Raw genomic sequence first — 19,355 nt, forward strand, 5'->3', positions numbered from 1 at the left:
CCAGCCCGAACCATTGCAGGCTGAGGTTGTTCAACCCAAACACAGCCCATTAAGCTTCGGTTTGGGCTGGTTCGGGCTATAGCGGGCCCGTTCAGTCCGGTTTCAACGGTTCGGGTTAGGTTTTGACACCCCTAAGTTGACAGGTTATTTTGACTTATATTATGCATATGATCTTGACAAAAGAAGGTCACTCAAAGAATGTGTTTACTTTGGGAGGTTGTGCAATCAGTTGGAAGGGTACTTATAGTTGCATTATCTACAATAGAAGTAGAGTATATAGTGATTGAAGTACTTAAAAAAGCTATTTGGCTTAAAGGCTTGATTGGAGAGCTCAACATGGTTCAGGAGGTGACTATTATCCATTGTGATAGCCATAGTATTATTCACTTGACTAGAGATCACATGTACTATGAGAGGACCAAAGCACATTGATATTCGAGATCATTATGTTAGAGAGGTAGTTGTTGAAAGCAATATCCAGGTGTTGAAGATTGGTACTGAAGACAATCCAACTGATATGTTGACAAAGCTTTTATGTACTGCTAAGTTCAATAATTGCTTGGATTTGATTGGAGTTGGCTACATTAGAGCTTGGCCCATGAAGGGACTATTGGAGAAGATGAAGATTATTTAGCTTTGTAGGAGAATTCAGGTTAAGGTGGAGATTTGTTTTGTTGTGACCCGAATTCTTGCACCAAGCTTGGAAGATGGACCCGCAATAACATTTTGGTGGGCGACCCAAATGACCCGTTTTTGGAGATCTGTGGTGGAAGCAAAGGGCTTGGGCTAATAGGCCTAAGCTCGGAGCCCACCACTTACCTTGGTCTATGGAGAGGGCGCAAGGGCGTAGCCCGCGCAGTATGGTATGACCCCACTTGATGGATCGGACCTGTTTACCCGATTGAAGTTTGTATACATGTATCCTTATGTTTGCCTATCACATTATTAGAGATTTAAGATTTCTGATTAGCATTTTGAGTGAGAGTTCTTGTAACGCCATTCTTGGCAATTGGTCGTGAGATCATCTTCTGTTCTTTTAATAGTATTTTTTTTTTCCTTTTTGCTCGTGGATATAACATACCGCATTAGTATGTAGACCACGTTAAATTCGCTATGTTTCATTTTGTTTCCATTTTGATTTGCTATTTCATGATATTTGCTTTAACAGTAAGAAAATTAGTCTAGATGAAAATTCAAATTCAACTTGTTAATGTAAGAAAAGATGAATATTACTGTGAACTAAATGGTAAAATGGAGTTACAAGTCTAATAGTGTTACAGATAGAGGGTCTGACTAATAATTTGATTTGCTTTTGGGTAGCATTAATCTTAGGAGGAACCTCAAGGGATGGTGTTGAAAATTTCCTTTAAACAAATGACAATTTACAAGATGCAACATTCAAATAAAGAAATTAAACAAAGAAATACAGGGGTTAGCATTACAACTGGTGTCAATGGGAAGCTTTGAGCTGCAACCTCCAAAGCTCCAATTAGACTTGTCATGTGAGATTGAAACTTCAAAGCAAGATGAGAATTACTTAGTCGGAAGGCAAGGACTTTCTGAATCCAAATTGATGCCCCGCCTGAGAAGCTTTTGCTTCCTCAATTTGTCATGGCACGAGGAAAAAAACTCATGCCTCAAAGCTTCTTCCGCATTGATCCTTAGTCTTGGATTCACTATTAAGCACTTGTCCACTAGATCAAAGAGTGACCTGGGGATTAGCTCGAGGAAGTCTGGTCTTTTTGTGTTCACTTCACACCACTTTTGCAGTCCAATTGATGGTAAGGCCTGTATATCTAACAGTTCCTGAATGAAAGAGAAACTTTTTAAGCAAGGCGTTCATTATTTAGTGATCACATAAACCAAAACTATGACACAATAGGTACCGTAGGGAATGAGGATTCACGGTCATGCAACTTCGCTACTTCCCATAAATCTTCGCTACCCCTGAACTTTGCAATATCCTTCAAGTTCCTGCCAGAAACAATATTGTGATCAGTGAAATGGAATTCAAGACTAAATTTACTAGTTAACTGTAATTCAGGGAACATGACTTTACTGTTCAGGATCACCAACAAATGGTGTTCTTCCAATCATCAGGTAGAGTAGGGTTACACCAGCAGACCAAACATCAGCTTTGAAACCTTGGTGAGGAGATCTGACCAAGACCTGAACAAACTACCCAACATTAGGATCATCTAATTAATGTAACGGCACTACATCTATATGCATGTGTATAGACATGTTGATACAGTACAAGGCCAGCCAAATATGCTCCTAGTAGTCCAGATGGGTGAAGTCATAACCAGCTCAAACCAAGCCCCTTTTCTGGCCATATGTCAAGCCCAATTAGTCATTGACTAGCAGCAACTAAGGAAGATCATTTGACAGGTTTAGAGGCCCATGGAGACAGTTGGCATGTGAAATATGTGACAGGATCTGTATGTTTCTAATTATCTAATTGCTATTTTCATTACAAATAGTGTTGCGCCCAAATGTAGATTACAAGTCCATAAGTGCCATAGAAACAAGTCCCAAAACTAGCCCAGCAAGGAAGGTTGTGGGTTGAGACTGCTCAGATAGGCAGAATTCAAACTTTTGGGTTTAGATATCTACAGAATGACATTTTGCTCCATCCATATGCAGAAGACAATCAAAAGAGGTAGGTAAATCTTCTCATAACATGCATTCCTCTTGCCATTACGTTTGAAACATCAAGAAAATTAAAGTGATCCTACAGTAGAATGTTAATTATTTTTCTAACGCTCATATTGTGTTTCTAATTTGTGTGACAAGTATACATAGTACATGTTTAGCTTGTCATATACATAGGGGAACTGGTTATTTATTTACAATACTAAGAAGATGGTTTTGGATAGGCATTTATGGAGAGGAGTTAACATTTTTTTTTCTGTGGATGAATGGTGGAGAAGAGTTAGAATTGACTATTTCTATTAACAATCAAATTTCTTAATAATGTTACATAAGATAGACAAATATTTTCCCATAAGATATGAATGTAGCAAAGTAATAGCGATGATATAAATGAGTTGCAAACACCAATGGTTTAAAAGAAATGGAGCATAAACAGAGGATTTAGGCAGAATTAAAGATTTACACATTAAAAGTCGTAGGGCATTGCAAAGCCTTACCTCTGGAGCCCGAAAACCCTTAGTTCCAACACAAGGGCCTTCTCTTTTGTGTTTTCCATCACCTACAGATAAGCACCCATGGTCAGTCGTTCTGGAAAATAATAGAAGTAACTATAAATTAAAAGCTTGCGTTATCATACAAACCTTTGTTCTTTAAGAGGCCAGCACCCGCAACAGCAATACCATTAGAATGAAGTGGCATTGGAGTTGGGTAGAAAAGCTTGCTTTCCACTTTCACAGGAGCAGCAGCTACCCTTTTCCTTTGAGAACCTGAAACATGAACTGCATCATGAATTGGACTTTGCATTGCCTCCTGCACCAAACTGATCAGTTCCTTCCGTCCTTGGCTTGGAAGAGGTTCCCTCAACCTCTCCGCTGAAGGAGTTCTAGTGCTTGTACCATCCTTGGTTGAGGTTATTCCAGAGCCATCTGCACCTTGGCTTCTGAATATGTTTCTGTTGCCCAACTCAAGATGGGCCTTTGGACTACTAACGTCAGCCCTCCTTTTCACATTTTTGGGTCCAAAAGTCTTTTTATCCTTTTCTGCCTCCTGATTGATAGCTTCCCAAAGTCTACCACTCAGCAACTTTCTACTTTTGGCAGTCAAAGCTGATTCGGCACTGGGAATAGCAACATAATTGAAGCCTGTGTTATATGCTGTCTTTGATTTGCCTGATCACAGAAACAGAAACATCAGCTTTTATGGTTTTGTGAACATGGAATACACTATAGAAGACAATTTTGTTGATTAGATGATATAGTTCAAATAGTGGAGGTACATGCATAAACATGACACAGAAAGCACATACATTGACAAAACAAACAACGGTGATCATTTAATAACGCGCTGGATGCCAATGAGATTGTACTAGACAGAAAATTGGAAGTGTTGATTGGAAATGTACCAAAAAGTGGTGAAAAAAGAAATGGACATCTTTCAGTTAATAAAAACCATGACTTATAAATTCAAATTAAGTTCTGATGCTAAACAGGCTTCTGCTAGCTGATAAACTCATTTAGAAGGGACAGTATTTAGCTGAGCTAGATTGATATAACTTAAGCTCCAGTTAAACATAGTTTCCAGTTGATTCTTTTATTATCCAATCCAGAGACCTCTGGAAGATAAGAACAAAGAAACAAACTAGAAGGTAAAAGGAGAAAAGCAAAAAGCAAAGCACAAGGAACTTACTTCTGTGGCTATACTTCTGTTTTAGATCCTGCAAATAGAACCAAGAAAACCATCACATATACTTTGATCAAAAGAAACTATGTTTACAAGCACAAACAAATATACTAGTGAAAGCAAGAAAATTTGTCACCGACCATGGCTAGGTTAAAGTCGATAAGGTAACCTTTGTTTAGCTTACGGGAGAAGAGAAAATTCCCAGGCTTAACATCTCTATGCACAATTCCCTGCAAATTTATGAAGATGTCAGAGACAGGAATTGAATTGACCAGGCTGCAAAAACTCAATGCAGATTTCTTACCTGGTTATGCAGACTTGATAGGGCTTTGAACATACAATAACCATACCACTGGAGCTGAAATATATCTATTTCTCTCTTCAGAACCTACAAGTTAGGGTGGAACAGGTGAGAGAGAAAAGATTAACAAGATAACTACTGAGTCATTAAATAATTACCTCAGGTCTGTCATGCTCAACATGCTCTAGAAGAAAGCAGTCTGAGTTTCCTTTCTTGAAAGAGCCCTCGTACTTGATAACAAAGTTCCTACCCCTGCTTTAAAAGAAAATGCATTTTAAATATGCAACTTGATTAAAACAAAATTAAGAATTTTCACATAGCCAGTAATATTCTTCCTACCCGAATCGCTCCAACATTTTCAGCTCATTCTTCACATGATGTTTGTGAGCATTTGCATGAGGACCTGCAGTCATAAACATGCACTAAGGATACCTTCTGCTGTACATCTACCAAGATGTAATATGAAACTAGTTATTTTCAGTATTTAATTAACATTTATATCCTTTTCAAGACATTATTATCTTGAATTCATTAATCCACCAATTTGGCCATTGAGATAAGCTTAGCTCGACAGCCAAAATCTCAGCCAGAATGGATAAAGCTGAGTGAAAAAAGAAAAAAAAGGCATTGAAAATCTAGGGACTACAGTGATGTGCATGGCCATACAAAGAGGGCTGAAAATTATGGAGGCATCTCAATACCCAAGAGGGTATTTGATGGAATTAATTTGTGAAAGTTGACATATGGGTAATCCAAACTAACATCTATCCAAGGGTCAGAATCACCACAACATCCTGCTATGTTGCTTAAAATGGAACCCTTGAGATAGAACTTATCTACATGAGTAAGTGAAATGTTGTTTTTTTTTTAAAATACAATCAGGAATAACTAGGTTGATGAAATAGCATCTGACATCACAAGTAAAATTTTCGTCGTATTGCCAAATGATAGGTACTGCCACAATATTGGACTGCTCTGACCACTCGATAGCAGAAAATTGATATCTAATAGAAATAAGCCAAGTTATGTACCCACCAAAACCAAAAAAAAAGCCCAAATTTTTTCAGTAGTTTAAATTTTATGACACTATTCAAATTTGAAGTCACATTAGAAGAAAATATTAGCTTTTACTCTTATTACAGTTACAAATTATAATCATAAAAGCACATTAAAAGCTTCTAAATATCTCACATTTTATAGCAAAAAGTTTTCCATCATCTTTTCTCCGAGCCCTGTAAACAGTGCCATAGCCACCTGCATATTTGCATGAAGAAGCATGTTTAGCATAACCATTATACTAAATTGTTGTGGGGATAATTTAGCTAGAAAACAAATGAATAAAATGTTTCAATACCTGAGCCTTCTTCTTCCTCTATGATGAAAGAATCAAAGTATTGTGGTGTCTCTGTCTCTGAATGATCCTGCAGAGTGACCATAAACCATGCTTATGAATTCCAAAACTTCCTATAGAACAGCCAGAATACCACAATTTAACCAAATCCAGCACAACTGTCAACTAGGATGACAGTTTTCAATAAACAAATTAGGGTATTATACAGCTAGAGTGCTATCGTCACTCGACTCAAGCTTACCTTGGGTAGCATTGAGGGATCAGCCTTATTTTCTTTGGTATATATGTCTTTACGGGTCAGCTTTGACTTCTGCTTCATGGACCCAAACATTTGATCTCTCTTATTTTTCTCCAGCTGCTTATCAGAGTCGACTCCTTTATTATAGTCTAATGATCCAGAAAGAACATGTGATCCTATTGTATGTGCATTCTTTTTCTGAGCTTCTAGGTTGACAAAGGATCTTGTTCTCTCCTTCAAGGCCGTAGCACACTCAGATAATGGAAAAACAGCCTGGGTTTCAACCTGGGCAGTTTTTTGCTCTTTTCTAAAAGATGCCATCAAAGTATTACTGTTCAACTCATTCACTAGCTTGAAATCCTTGCTTGGAACTTCCCTCAGTTCTGCATTATCTTCTTGTGGGACAGTGTTTCCCGGATCTTCTTTGGGAGCATCAGATTCGCAATAATTTTGCTCCTCCCAGCGACAAACCGCTTCATCAATCCCTCCATCCTCAACTAGTGTGCTCCCAGAAGCTGCACAAAAATTATTATCTTGAGTAACAGCCCCCATAACTGAAGCTCTATATTCCCCATCTACTTCTGGACAAGATGCTGCAGTCATTTTTGTTCCACTCCTTAACTCCAATCCATCCATTTGAATGTCCCTATCTACAGTAAAATTCTCCATACTTGACACCAAAGCTGGTTGCAGCTCGGGCTCATGTTCTATAATTCTTATAGGCCTACAGGGTTCGAAGTTGTGTGTATGTTCAAGTCCAAGTAACTGTTTCTGTCCAGTTAATATCTTGCATTCATTTTCAGATCCTAAACTGTAGCACTTCAAACTTTCACATAAAACCCCAGCATCCAAATCAATAAGCAAGGAGGTCTTTGGGCCCAAGTCTGTAATCATATTGTTTGCAATATTAATATGTCCCTGCACAACTGAGAGAATTCATTAACTGCCCACAATGATAAACCAGTGGATTAAAAACTAATAAATCCCAGAAAGAAAATAAATGGAGGTTGGAAACAGATAAAAAAAAACACTGTTTGTGATATCACAATGTCCCCGGACGACTCGGAGAATTCAAAAGCTGCCCATCATGATGAACCAATGGGAAAAGAGAATGTCTGCCTTTAGAATTTTAACAGGAAGAGAAAGCAAAAAGCCATGACATCCTTGTAAAGATTTTCCTGGGTCAACATCTATTGATACAGATGTTGCTGGTATAAGAAAAATGCAAAAGGTGATGAAAGGAAAAGTTATGGCCTGAAATTAAGTTATGACACCCCAAACATCCTGTTGTTAACAAAACACAAAACAAATTTTACATACAACTATCTAATTGCAGAATAATTTTTTACAAACTAAAATAAGATCCCTGGTTTTTTTCTTGATTTATAATTTCCTTTTTCTATGCAACTTCTATGTCAATCTCTTGGCTAGAAAATTTAAGAAAATTAATTTTCCCAACTAATATGGATTGACAAAGCAGTAACTAAATCATACCGTTCCAGTGCTTCTGTGGCCCTTGTTAATGAATTCAATTCATGAGAACATACTGGGGAAACTTAAGCTACCAACAATCTTGTCTATATCTAAGTAGTTCATACTAAGAGGAGAAGGACATGTGGACATGTTCTTTAGATTATGCCTTTTTGTCATAGTTTAAGGAAATCCAAATACTATGCGTTTTCCGAAGCACACAAATTGTCAAGAAGTACATGTATATAATCCTAAATATCTACTGTGAGGCAACCTACGTAGAATCTGAATTTTGGGGACATGTTCTCCAGATTATCTTTGGTTCATGTGGCCACTTTATGGCCTAAAGGAAAAAGCATCATCCCACGTAACACAGGTAAGATGTAATTTTGTCCAAAATTTGAATTGTTGACCAATGCTCATAGCAAGGGAATAGGTTAACTACGTAGCAGGCCATGTCATTGAGCTTGGCCTCTAAATACGAGAGATGGCAACCCACATGGTCATCTGTCTACCCGGAGGTCAAAAAAAGACACTTCAATAGTCACAGGTCTGATAGCTGAAGATAGTCAACAAGTACACTAACAAACCTATTACATGGGACCACAGAAACATACGGGGCATGAAATATGACATGTAAACAATCATGGGGTCCTTAATCTGTCCAGTAATCAGTTCTAGGTCAACCATCTCAAATTCGTTCATCCTCACATAGCCATTTAAATACATTTCCCCCCCTTTTTTGAAGATCAATTGATGTTAAATGTCCACATTAGGGATAGTAAGCTTCTAAGGAATATACGGCCACTGAAGCCTACCTTAAAAAACTCAATGAGATTGGACCACTCAAAATAGATAGAATCAGATCCAGGGAAAATTTATATTGAAGGAGAGAAAAAAAGAATACCTATAATAAGCAAAGTTATTTCAAGAAGAGATCGGTTAGGAATAAAACTAATACCTCAGCAGAATTGCAGTTGATCCTAGCCGCCAAAGAAAGCGAAATTTTGTTGTTTTCATCTGTTTCCAGTTCACCTTTATCAGTATATACCGTACAGGTTGGATAAACATCGATGTAAACAGAATTTCATAAATAACTTGTGAGGAAAATAAGCTAACCACTAAGAACACTTCGATCTTACTAGTTTCAGACGGCAAAAGTAATCTCCTTTTTGCACTGGAGAGCAGTACAGATATAGTATCTGGCCCCTTCCTCTTACGAAAATATGTTCGGAGAAAACTGTTGGGTAATCTCCTCGATTCAGAAACCCTAAAAGTGACCCGCGGAACAAAGCCATCAAGAGCCTTAGACACAAACTCTTGAAAAGACAAAAATGCAGCAAAAGCGACTGTGACGAACAGATCATCCGTCAAGAACAGAGGCGAATGAGGGATTGAGCAGAGGAACTGGACAAAATCAGGAGACGCATGGAATAGATTACATCTCGCGGAGAGTTCTGCAACACGAGCTGGGCGTCCTATGCTCAATAAAACAGCGAGTAGATGCCACGCTTTCTCTCTGTCTACCTCGCTCACTCCATAGTGCTCCGAGTCGGTCAAAAACCCCACCATTGCTTCCTAAAATTAAATCACTACAGCCGAAACTGAACACAATCCCAAATTTCAGATCTGAACTTGCTCACGAAAAAAATGAAGTTCCTCATCTCCCATAGATCCGTGCTTCAGATCTTCTACTAATGACAGTGAGAACCTGTTCGAGGAAACAACAGTATTAGGTTGATCAGCGTCAAGAATTATCACACTAGGTTTCCAGAAATGTGGACGAAAAGCTTACCTTTAAGAAGCTCTGATGAATTGGAACGTAAATCCCGACTACTCCAGAAAACTATGCCTGTTTGAAGAATCTCTCTCTCTAACGGCGAACTCTAATTGATTTGGGGACGACTTGAAAATGGGGGAAAATGGGTTCGGAGATTAGAAAGGAGAAGAGGCGCCAAAGCCGTTCATTCTGGGTTTTCAATATTTCACATTTTCGCTCTGACGAGTTCCCGCGCTTTTCTTAAATTGGACCCACCCAACCCGCCCCACTTTTATTTTATTTTTGTAGGGCAGCGCCGCAGCGGGAGAGGATATAGCGTGGGTCAGCAGCTTTACCAAAGGAAGACCCAACGTTTAAAATATCTCATTTTATAATAATAATAATAAATAAATAAATAAAAATAAAATTTCAAATACATTCTAAGGGCCTATTTGGTTACATGAATCAAGAGATTTCAAATCTCTGGATTCATGAATCTGAGAATTATATCTGTTTAGTTGTAAAAATCTCTAGATTCATCAAATCTAGAGATTCACCATTTTACACTAAAAACGTGAATCTATAGATTTATGGGTAAGGGGTAAAATCCAGAGATTTCAAAAAAGCTTTATATTTACACATTTATAAAAATCACATCAATCAAATAATTTTTTAAGATGAATCCACAGATTTCATTCCACAACCAAACAGCTAATTTTATAAATTATAACTCTATAGATTTCAAATTTCTGGATTCATGAATCTGAGAATTATATCCGTTTGGTTGTAAAAATCTCTAGATTCATGAAATCTAGAGATTCACTTTTTTACACTAAAAACATGAATTTGTAGATTTATGGGTAAGGGGTAAAATCCAGAGATTTCAAAAAAACTATACATTTGCACATTCACAAAAATCACGTCGATCAAATAGTTTTTTAAGATGAATCCACAGATTTCATTCCACAATCAAACATCTAATTTTATAAATTATAACTCCATAGATTTAAAATCTCTAGATATTTAAAATCTCCATACTCATGTAACCAAACAAGCCCTAAGATAACTGGCAAAAAGCAAAAGCATCCTAAAACTTTTTCAAATTGGCCTTCACATTTTTCTCGTATGTGTTTCTTAGATGAAATGATGAATATAAATTTAGTTGTGTTATTCAATATCTTATTTAATCTTATAGTATAAAATGATGAATGGAGAAAGAAAAAGAAGAAAGAACTCATCGATCAATAAAGAAAATGAAATTTAACATTCTATTTTACTATGGCCGAAATTATAATGTTACCAGAGATTAAGGGCGATTTAGGAATAGTGAAATTATTTATTAATGACTTAACAAACTAATGGAGTGTACTATTTTACAAATTTTAAAAATATTTTGAGGGATTGTTGCTGATCTGACATAGTTTTAAGGTGTCAGTATTTTGTATCAATTGTCTTGGGATATCTCTTAAATTTCTCTATAAATAAATAAATGAATACAAATTTACAATAAAATTATTTAAAAAAAACAATCTACAACAAAAGAGGTCATTTCAATTTAGTACTTTTCAAATTTCTTTGTCTAAGTATTGAACTTGTTTACATGAAGCCCAAATTCCAAAAAAGTGTATTTTATGGTGGTACACATCTAATAAATTCATTGGGTAAACATAGAGATATGTGTAACACAACTTAAACATGAATGCCCACTTACCACTCTAAAGGGTGAATGCAACATCGAAGGTTACATAACTTAAACTTGGATGCCCGCTTACCACACTAAAAGGTGAATCCAACACTGAAGGCTTTCACCCTCTCTTGACAGTAATTTTATAACATTTCACTAGTGAGAGGTGGAAGGAGTTAGGGAAAAAAGTAGGCAGAGGGGGTGGGGTTTATGGGCTCAAATGTGCAATTGAAAAATTGACCCCAAGATCTTTCGGAAAACTTATGTTCTAAATTCTTTGAATAAAAGTACCTTCCTAAAGACCAAAAAGAAGAAATCTCCTGAGACACATGATCTTAATCGGCTGATTGAGCATGCAAACACATCCATATTCTCTACTTTCGAAAGCCGCAGTTACCTTAGCGATATACCGATCTAATGGTTGATGGCCGACCTCGGGTCAAAATTCGAGGTCCCCTATGAAGCTTTGGATCGTAAAATTTGACTTTCATAAAGAGTTTAGAATGAGTGTTTTTATTTTATCATATTAAATGATGTTATATTGAAAAAGCTTATTCAAATGTCTCAAGTTTGTAAATAAACATGAGACTCTTGTTATTTGTCATGGTGGACTTACATGGTGATGATTGCACACTATGGTTGCTAGGTACATTGTGATGTGAGTGTTGCTTATGTAGAGAGAAAGTGTAATGTAACAATAAAGAGCATGTTTGGTAATACTTTATGGGATGGGTTCAGCTGGCAAAATACCGCACCTTGTAAATAAGAGGTCAAGAATTCGGATCTCCTTGAGGTCAGGGCATTTTCCTTTATAGCTATTCTTGAACCCTAATACCTCAGCTCCCAAAATAGAATGTGAGATTGAAATTTGAAGTTGAAGTGACAAAAAAAAATGCAAGGCAAATCTCTTCCTTGCCAAAGAAAGAGAGCTCACGAGAGAAAAAAAAAAAATCTTTCTTTGCAGTGATTTCAAGGGCAGGGGAGGATTCATCCGATGTGAGGTGAGCTACAACAAAGAATGGAGATTTGAGTCATCAAACTCAAGCTGAATGCTGTCAAGGAAACTCAGCATCAATTCTAAGCTTTTCTCATCTGAAAAACAAGAAAGCAAGAGGAAAATCAAATCACATTGAAATCAATTTTATTCCATCATTAGAAACAGAGACAAAGAAGAGAAAGCTACCAAGTCTTGGAATTGTATGGCCCTTCCGATGATGAATCGTTACTGGGTTGATGAATGATTCCAACAATCTAATACCGTGTGGCTTCATGAAGTCCATCTCCCCTAGAACCACATCAAAATAGTCAAATCATTTATAGTTGCACGTCCAAATTAAGAATCTCAACATGTTTTACATTAATTTCACCGGTCTAAGGCTCTTTTTGGTATCAATTCTCATTCTCTATTATGTCTATTCAAAAGAAATAAGTACAGGAATTCATTATTGGTCAAGAATGAAAAATGGTTTGGTAAATTTTGTCAAAAATAAATTATAAAATGAAAAATAAGTTTGGTGTCAAAATAAAAAATTATTAAAAAATGATACTGAACAAGTGAGAAAAGAGGAAAAAAATTTTTGATTTTTATAAAAGAATATGTATTGATTATTTTACCCTCATCTTAACTATAAAACTTTAAGTAAACTTGCACATAAATAAAAAGAATAAAACTGATAATAGATGCCAAACAATTTAAATAATGAAAATTTCTCATAATTGAGAATGATAATTGATACCAAAAAGAACCTAAATGTCGTTGGAATAGAGAGAAGGTACCAAGGAAGTGAACTGAGGGACATTCAATAGGAGTGGAATAAGCTTTTTCTGCGAATGAAGCTAACGTGAATTTCGCTCCTCCAATCACGATCAGACACTTTATCTTAGGAACCTTCCCCAGTGCCATACCCTGTTTTTGTTGGAAAGTTTTTCAAATTTCAAATTATTAGAATGAATAAAAATAAAGGGAATTTTTCAGTGGCATCTCAAAGTTAACTTTAGAATTAATAAAACCCTTTAAGTAATCCAATTTATCCAAACCCCCTATTTTAACACTGTTTAGTCACAGTTAGTTTTATTTATCTATTCCCAATATTTATCATCAAATCTTAAGTTTAAAAACACTACTCATACATTATACATTGCCAACTCTGTGAAGATTTACAGAGAGAAAGAAGTCATAAATGGTAAAAGAAGAAGAAATGAATTGAGTGTAAGGTTTTTGGTTCAAGATTATTCTTTTTTTTTTTTTTTTAACTTTAACTTTCTTACATGAACATTTAACAATGATTTCCTAATGACAGAGGGTGTCATTGATACATTTTCACCCTATAAAGGGGTCCAATTGATAAATTGGAACTCAAGGGGTAGCATTAATTTTTAGGGGTTACTCAAGAGATGGCGTTAAAATTTTTCCCAAATAATAATAATGAACAAAATAAAAAATAACTCTAGCAAGTATAATGTTGCAAGCTTGGGCTTGAAGTCGTTTTGATCCACTCTAAGTCTGAATAGGGTCTGGGCTCAAATTATGATCGTGTGGCTAAATCAAGATCTCAGTGCCAAGTCTAGACTAGGTTAGTGTTGAGTTTTGACTTAGCTTGCTTGGCCTAGCTTGACCCCATCATCGTGTATGATATTTTTAGAAAAATATATTAAAAAAATAGAATTATTGCATGGTTTGAATGTATTTTGGTTAGGGTCGGGATTAAGGTTGAACATTTGACCTAACTAGCTCGGGTCGAGCCGAACTTGGACATGCAAGGTTAGCTTTATATACAGTTTCAAAAGTTTGACCCAACCCAACCTTGTTTTTTTTTTTTTTTGGTAATCAAGTTTTCATTAAGAAGCAGGGGCAAGAAGGAAAACTAAACATAGACTCCGTAACCAATCAGAGGAACATGGCCAAAAACTCGAGCCCTGAACCGAGTAGGCCATCCTTGTTAGAGCACACAAATAATCGATTCATTTGGATCTTCAACAAATGGAAACAAGATACAAGAATTCAAGGGGCACACGTTGGGATCCTCTACCTCGACGGGGGAAGAGCGAGTAGGCCATCCTTGTTAGAGCACACAAATAATCGATTCATTTGGATCTTCAACAAATGGAAACAAGATACAAGAATTCAAGGGGCACATGTTGGGATCCTCTACCTCGACGGGGGAAGAGGATTGTGCTCTCCTCACACAATTACTGTCACATGTGTAAAAGAGGAACCTACTTATGGTTGATGGACTCCTAATTTCGATCAACTCCCTCCTAATTTTGATCAACTCCACCGTCGGGAGAGAACAATATGCTAATTGCTACCCGACACTTTTGAACTTTACATCGCCGGTGAGGCCCACATGGGACCCACTGGGATTCTCAATTTATAGATTTCAAACTTTCAATTGAGTATTACCCCCAAGAAAATAGAGAAAAAATAACTTTTAATTCAGAAAAAAAGAGTTAAAAGAAGGGGAGAGTAGGCACCTTCGACTGCAAACCTGGCAAAGCAGCAGAGAGAATTGCTCCCTGAACACCAACCACCAACCACAATGTTAGGTCGCATAAATCAAAGCAACAAAAATTGAACTTTTTATTCACGGAAAGAATGGGAGAGGGAAAAAATGGAGAACCTGGGAGAAACCCATGAGACCATCGATGGGTCCCTGCTTGATTATACTCTCTTCGATGTAATCAAGACACTCTTTGAAGTTCCTATACTCTGAGAAACCCTAACCCCAAAAATTTCGATTTCAAATTCTAATAGAAAAAAAGAAGAAAAATTCGATGATAATGATGAGTAACTTACTTTGTCGAATTGGAACCACTCGTAATATGGAGGATCAAATATGCCTTCAACATCAGATTTCCCTTCCGCAGGGAAAGGTCCATCGAGGAAAACAAGATCCATCCTCTCCAGAACCGATTCCGGCCACTTATGAACCTGTTTCTTCATGATTTCACCACTGGTTCTGAAGCCATGAAGGCATAGAAATCTGGGTTTCCTCTGCTCCGGTTGTTCTTTGTTTCCCATCTCTTCCAAAACCAAAAATTTATCACTTCCATTGAAGCTGGAGGAACTCCTATTAAGGTTTTTATTACGCCATGACAACTGGGGAAGAATCGGATTGCCTTCGATTTTATTTGGGAACGTAAATCTGAAGCGGGTAAAAGGGTAGGGATCAATTCTGGCTGAAGCTACAAGATCAACGCATGAGAATCTTGTAACCATCACGGCATGAATGCAGAAGCAAATGGAGAGAAACGACTTTGGGGTTGTAAAATACTAAAATTTGTCATTCACAAATAGACCTCCAGGCTCCAGCCAACAGAAGTGGTTTGATCATCTTCTGGTTCAACCAAGTTGATGTAGTATTAGGCCAGTTAGGTATGTTTTCTATTTCAAATTTAGATTGATTTCGTTAATAACTTGTAAATGGGTTTTTTGTTGATAAGAAACTAAAATCTTTTATGTTGAATTAATAATATTTCAACAATAAGAGAGCTTTTTCAAAATTTCATTTTTTTTAGTAATATTTTTCAAAATTTCATTTATGAGATATATCTTTGGGAAAAAATGGTGCTTTAGTGGTGGTGGTGATAGGTTGAGAAAGAGTTACAAAAAGGTGGCCGTGCAGCTTCCTTTGTTTTTGGTAAAAAGGTAAAGTCTTAATTTATTTAAAATTTAAAACCACGAGGAAATTTACAGCCTACATACCAGCTAAGATTGGCCAAAATAGAAAACGTGGGGGTGGGGATTGGGGGGGGGGGGGGGGGAGAACAACTAAAAAATGAGTGTTGATTTGTTGTTTCATACAGTGCTAATGAGTATATTACATTGTTAAGGGCTTGTTTGGTTACATGAATTCAGAGATTTTAAATCTCTGGATTCACAAATGGGAGATTTTTAGCCGTTTCGTTATGTGAATCCATAGATTCATGAAATCTAGAGATTCAACTTTTTACACTAAAAACGTGAATCTGTAGATTTAGGTATGATGTGAAATCCAGAGATTTCACCCCTACTAAAGCGTCCAACATTTGAACCATAATTCAATAAATATTTTCTTAAGATAAATCTACAAATTTCATTCCAAAAATTCAAGCTAACCAAACAGTTAATTTTATGAATCATGACTCCAGAGATTTGAAGTCTATAGATTTGAAATCTCTAGATTTTTTAAATCTCCAGACTCAAGTAACCAAACAGGCCCTAATAAATGAATCAAGAGATTTCAAATCTGTGGATTCATGAATGCGAGATTTATACCCATTTGGTTGTGAAAATCTTTAAATTCATGAAATCTAGAAATTCATCTTTTTACACTAAAAATGTGAATCTGTAGATTTATTGGTATGGGGTGAAATCTCATTCCTACTTTAAAAATACTAAACATTTGCGTATTCACAAAAATCACTAATGAATCCACAAATTTCATTCCACATATATTCAGTTAACCAAACATTTGATTTTATAATTATGACTCCATAGATTTGAAGTCTCTAGATATTTAAAATCTCCATACTCATATAACCAAGGTCTAGAGACTGAAAGCCTGTATTGAGATCTTGAATATCTTGAACCATATGAATGATCTTCAACGGCCCCTGTTGGGAATGAGCTTTCGGCTTCAAGAGATGAATGAGGAACATGTTATTTCCTTCAACAGTTATTTGATGTAGATCTTTTATTTTGCTAGTAGTACAACACTTCGAATGGCCAAGGATTCAGTCATTAGAGATGATTGATTACCAAATTCTAAAGCAAAACAAAAGATCATTTTTCCTCTCCAATCTCGTGCTATTCCTCCATAACTAGCTTTACCAAATTCAGTTAAGGCCGACCCATCCACATTAATTTTGATCCATCCTTCATTAGATTCAATCCATTTAATTTGCCTCATTTCCTCTGATTTTGGTGTTTATTTGATGGTTAAACAAATTTCCTCATTCAAACGTGATGCTGACCTAAAAATTTGCTGGGGGGGTGGGGGGGGTCTTAGAAGGATTACTGGATACTGTAGATGTGTAATTAGTCCAAATCGACCATGGACGACCATAGAGAGTTGAGATGCAGGAGCATATTTTTCGTCCATTTCTCACAGTGTTTGTTTTCCATTATTAGTCTTTGGATTTGACTATGAAGATCCAAATCAAGGTCCCACAAACTGAACTCCATCATATCCTAGATCTATTTACTTAAATTGCATTGAAGGAAAATATTTGAAACACTAACCTGTGAGATGCCACAAGTAGAGCAAAAATCTAGAATTTGACATCCTCTTTGCAACAATAAATCACATGTTGGAAGTTTTTGGTGTAGAACTTTCCACAAGAAGTTGTTGATTTTTGGGGCCAACGGGAAGTGCCATAGTCGCAGCCAAAACTTATCCTCTGGAATTGTTGCATCTGAGGTTGCCAATTTGGATGTTGATTTTACTATGTGTATCCTATTTGCTGTTGGAAACCAAACAATTCTGTCAGCTCAGTCTGTAACAGGGAGCTAGATTTACAAAATTTGATTAACAATTTCAGGTGGTCACCAATGGCTAACTTTCTCTTCCATCCATAACCATTGAAGATGAAGTCTTTCCACCAAAGATGGTGCAAGTTGCTGATTAGGAAATGGAGCCTGAGAAGGTTGAATATTAAGTATCCAAAAGTTGGACCAAGGGTTGATACTTCTTCCATTCCCCACTTGTTTGAAAAGTCCATTAACAAGTAGATTTCTAGCCCAAATAATTGATTTCCATCCCCAAGAGTTAGTAGGCTTTGCTTTTGCTTCCAAAAACTTTTTTCCTTCATCACTTTGCTCTAAAGAGAATGGGGAGGTGAGAGAAGTTCCCAGGCTTCCCTAGATAGAAGAGTTTGATTCATTTTTCCAAAATTTCTAATGTTCAAACCACCATATCTCTTTGGTTGGCATATAGTTTCCCAATTGATGGTGTGTACCAGTGAGCCTTCCCTTTCTACCAGTAAAAAGTCCTCATCATTAAGTCTAGATCCTATAAGACAACGCTTGGAACTTTGGAGCATGACATGAAGTGTTAAGGCATCACACTCACTGTAGCTTGAATTCAGATTGTTTTCCTAGCTATGCTTAGGCATTTAGTTTTTCACCCTTGCAACCTTGTGTTGACTCTTTGAAAGAGGGTGTCACAATGATGCTTTTGCAATTTACCACTTATAAGTTGTATGCCAAGATAGACATCGAGCTCTGAGGTGGGGTTGATATGGAAGTGGGAAGAGAGCTCTCCTTTCACAAAAGAAGAAAGTGCTTGGGCTGTAATGGGCTCTAGTTTTTTAAACATTTAGTTGCCACCCTGAGAAAGAACAATATATTTGAATTATTTTTTGAAACGTAGCTGCTTCATTATTGGTTGCTTGACTAAAGAGTATTAGGTCATCAGGTAATGATAGATGAGACATGCTTTCTCCTCCTCTAGAAAGTTTGATACCCTTTATCTTCTTTTGCATTCTTGCCAATTCTAGTTGAGATGACAAAACTTCTCCACAAAGTATAAAAATATATGAGGAGAGAGGAACTCCTTATTTCAGTCCCCTTGAAGGTGTGAAGAAATCTTGTGGGTAACCATTAAGGACCATGGAGTACAATGCAACTTCAATGGTTGGTTTAGTTGGCAAAAAACCGTAGAAAGAAGCTCAGAGTTCGAATTTCCTTAGGACCAAGGAAAAATTTTCGTATATGTAAAAAGGCTACCCTGAAGATGTAGTTGAGGTGCACATAAAGTGGCCTAAATGAACCTTAGCCCCACACACCCCCCCCCAAAAAAAAAGAAAGAAAGTAGTGAAGGTGGCATGGCATGGAAATGGTGAGGGTAGTAGGAAGAAAATGTTTATTTTATCAACTATTTCAATATATCTTCTTCATTTGATATATTTTTTTGGTAAAAATTCATTTATTCAGTACGCATCAAACACATTGAATCAGAGAAAACAATCTCCGACAATCATGAAGTAGAGCTGGGCCATAATTGGTATGCGAAACCGACTTGGCTCTCTTGGCCGGAGAATCAACCACTACATTGGCTTCTCTGTGAATGAAAACAAAGTTACAACTTAAAAAACGATCAGCAAGAGCCTATACATCCTCAGAAATATGCTGAACAGAGAAAGGAATTGAAGCTTTAGCACCCCCTCTAGAATTGAATCAGCAACTATTTGACTCCACAATCACATGCTCATGAAGTTTCCAAGAACCTCTAAAAT

General features: G+C 36.7%; 2 protein-coding genes across 5 annotated transcripts; both read right to left on the minus strand.

The window, feature by feature from the left end:
* Positions 1 to 1,095: 1,095 nt before the first annotated feature.
* LOC149029263 (Protein kinase superfamily protein) lies at positions 1,096 to 9,638 on the minus strand. 2 transcript variants are annotated; one of them, XM_089141353.1, is made up of 16 exons: positions 9,491 to 9,638; positions 8,838 to 9,406; positions 8,657 to 8,715; positions 6,229 to 7,143; positions 5,991 to 6,057; positions 5,828 to 5,890; positions 4,976 to 5,039; positions 4,795 to 4,888; positions 4,640 to 4,723; positions 4,476 to 4,565; positions 4,342 to 4,369; positions 3,297 to 3,824; positions 3,153 to 3,214; positions 2,060 to 2,169; positions 1,887 to 1,974; positions 1,096 to 1,806 (listed from the first exon to the last, which is right to left on the minus strand). In XM_089141353.1, exons 2-16 carry the CDS (start codon positions 9,265 to 9,267, stop codon positions 1,534 to 1,536), a joined length of 2,955 nt encoding a protein of 984 aa, XP_088997479.1. In that variant the 5' UTR covers positions 9,268 to 9,406; positions 9,491 to 9,638; the 3' UTR covers positions 1,096 to 1,533. The 2 variants fall into 2 exon arrangements, with proteins under 2 accessions (XP_088997479.1, XP_088997474.1); XM_089141348.1 differs by having other exon boundaries at positions 4,795 to 4,891.
* A 2,019-nt stretch (positions 9,639 to 11,657) lies between these two features.
* LOC149029264 (uncharacterized) lies at positions 11,658 to 15,437 on the minus strand. Of its 3 annotated transcripts, XM_089141364.1 has the most exons (6): positions 14,935 to 15,437; positions 14,759 to 14,857; positions 14,613 to 14,654; positions 12,915 to 13,044; positions 12,322 to 12,423; positions 11,659 to 12,230 (listed from the first exon to the last, which is right to left on the minus strand). In XM_089141364.1, exons 1-6 carry the CDS (start codon positions 15,355 to 15,357, stop codon positions 12,145 to 12,147), a joined length of 882 nt encoding a protein of 293 aa, XP_088997490.1. In that variant the 5' UTR covers positions 15,358 to 15,437; the 3' UTR covers positions 11,659 to 12,144. The 3 variants fall into 3 exon arrangements, with proteins under 3 accessions (XP_088997494.1, XP_088997490.1, XP_088997498.1); XM_089141368.1 differs by lacking the exon at positions 14,759 to 14,857 and having other exon boundaries at positions 11,658 to 12,230; XM_089141372.1 differs by lacking the exons at positions 14,613 to 14,654; positions 14,759 to 14,857.
* Between the last annotated feature and the right edge of the window lie 3,918 nt (positions 15,438 to 19,355).

Source organism: Hakea prostrata, chromosome 1 (genome assembly GCF_041222555.1).
Source record: "Hakea prostrata isolate BN-2017 chromosome 1, UWA_Hpros_2, whole genome shotgun sequence".
In the NCBI taxonomy this organism is placed as follows: Eukaryota; Viridiplantae; Streptophyta; class Magnoliopsida; order Proteales; family Proteaceae; genus Hakea; species Hakea prostrata.

Excerpts from the sequence above, each read along its gene's own strand:
- LOC149029264 (XM_089141364.1), bottom strand. The coding sequence starts at position 15,357 with ATGGTTACAAGATTCTCATGCGTTGATCTTGTAGCTTCAGCCAGAATT. Across the intron at positions 14,858-14,934 it reads AGTGGTTCCAATTCGACAAA|GGTTTCTCAGAGTATAGGAA; the intron begins GTAAGTTACTCA and ends TTTTGGGGTTAG. Across the intron at positions 13,045-14,612 it reads TGCCAGGTTTGCAGTCGAAG|GGTATGGCACTGGGGAAGGT; the intron begins GTGCCTACTCTC and ends CAACAAAAACAG.
- LOC149029263 (XM_089141348.1), bottom strand. The coding sequence starts at position 9,267 with ATGGTGGGGTTTTTGACCGACTCGGAGCACTATGGAGTGAGCGAGGTA. Across the intron at positions 7,144-8,656 it reads TCAACTGCAATTCTGCTGAG|GGACATATTAATATTGCAAA; the intron begins GTATTAGTTTTA and ends TCAGTTGTGCAG. Across the intron at positions 1,807-1,886 it reads GTGAATCCTCATTCCCTACG|GAACTGTTAGATATACAGGC; the intron begins GTACCTATTGTG and ends TCTTTCATTCAG.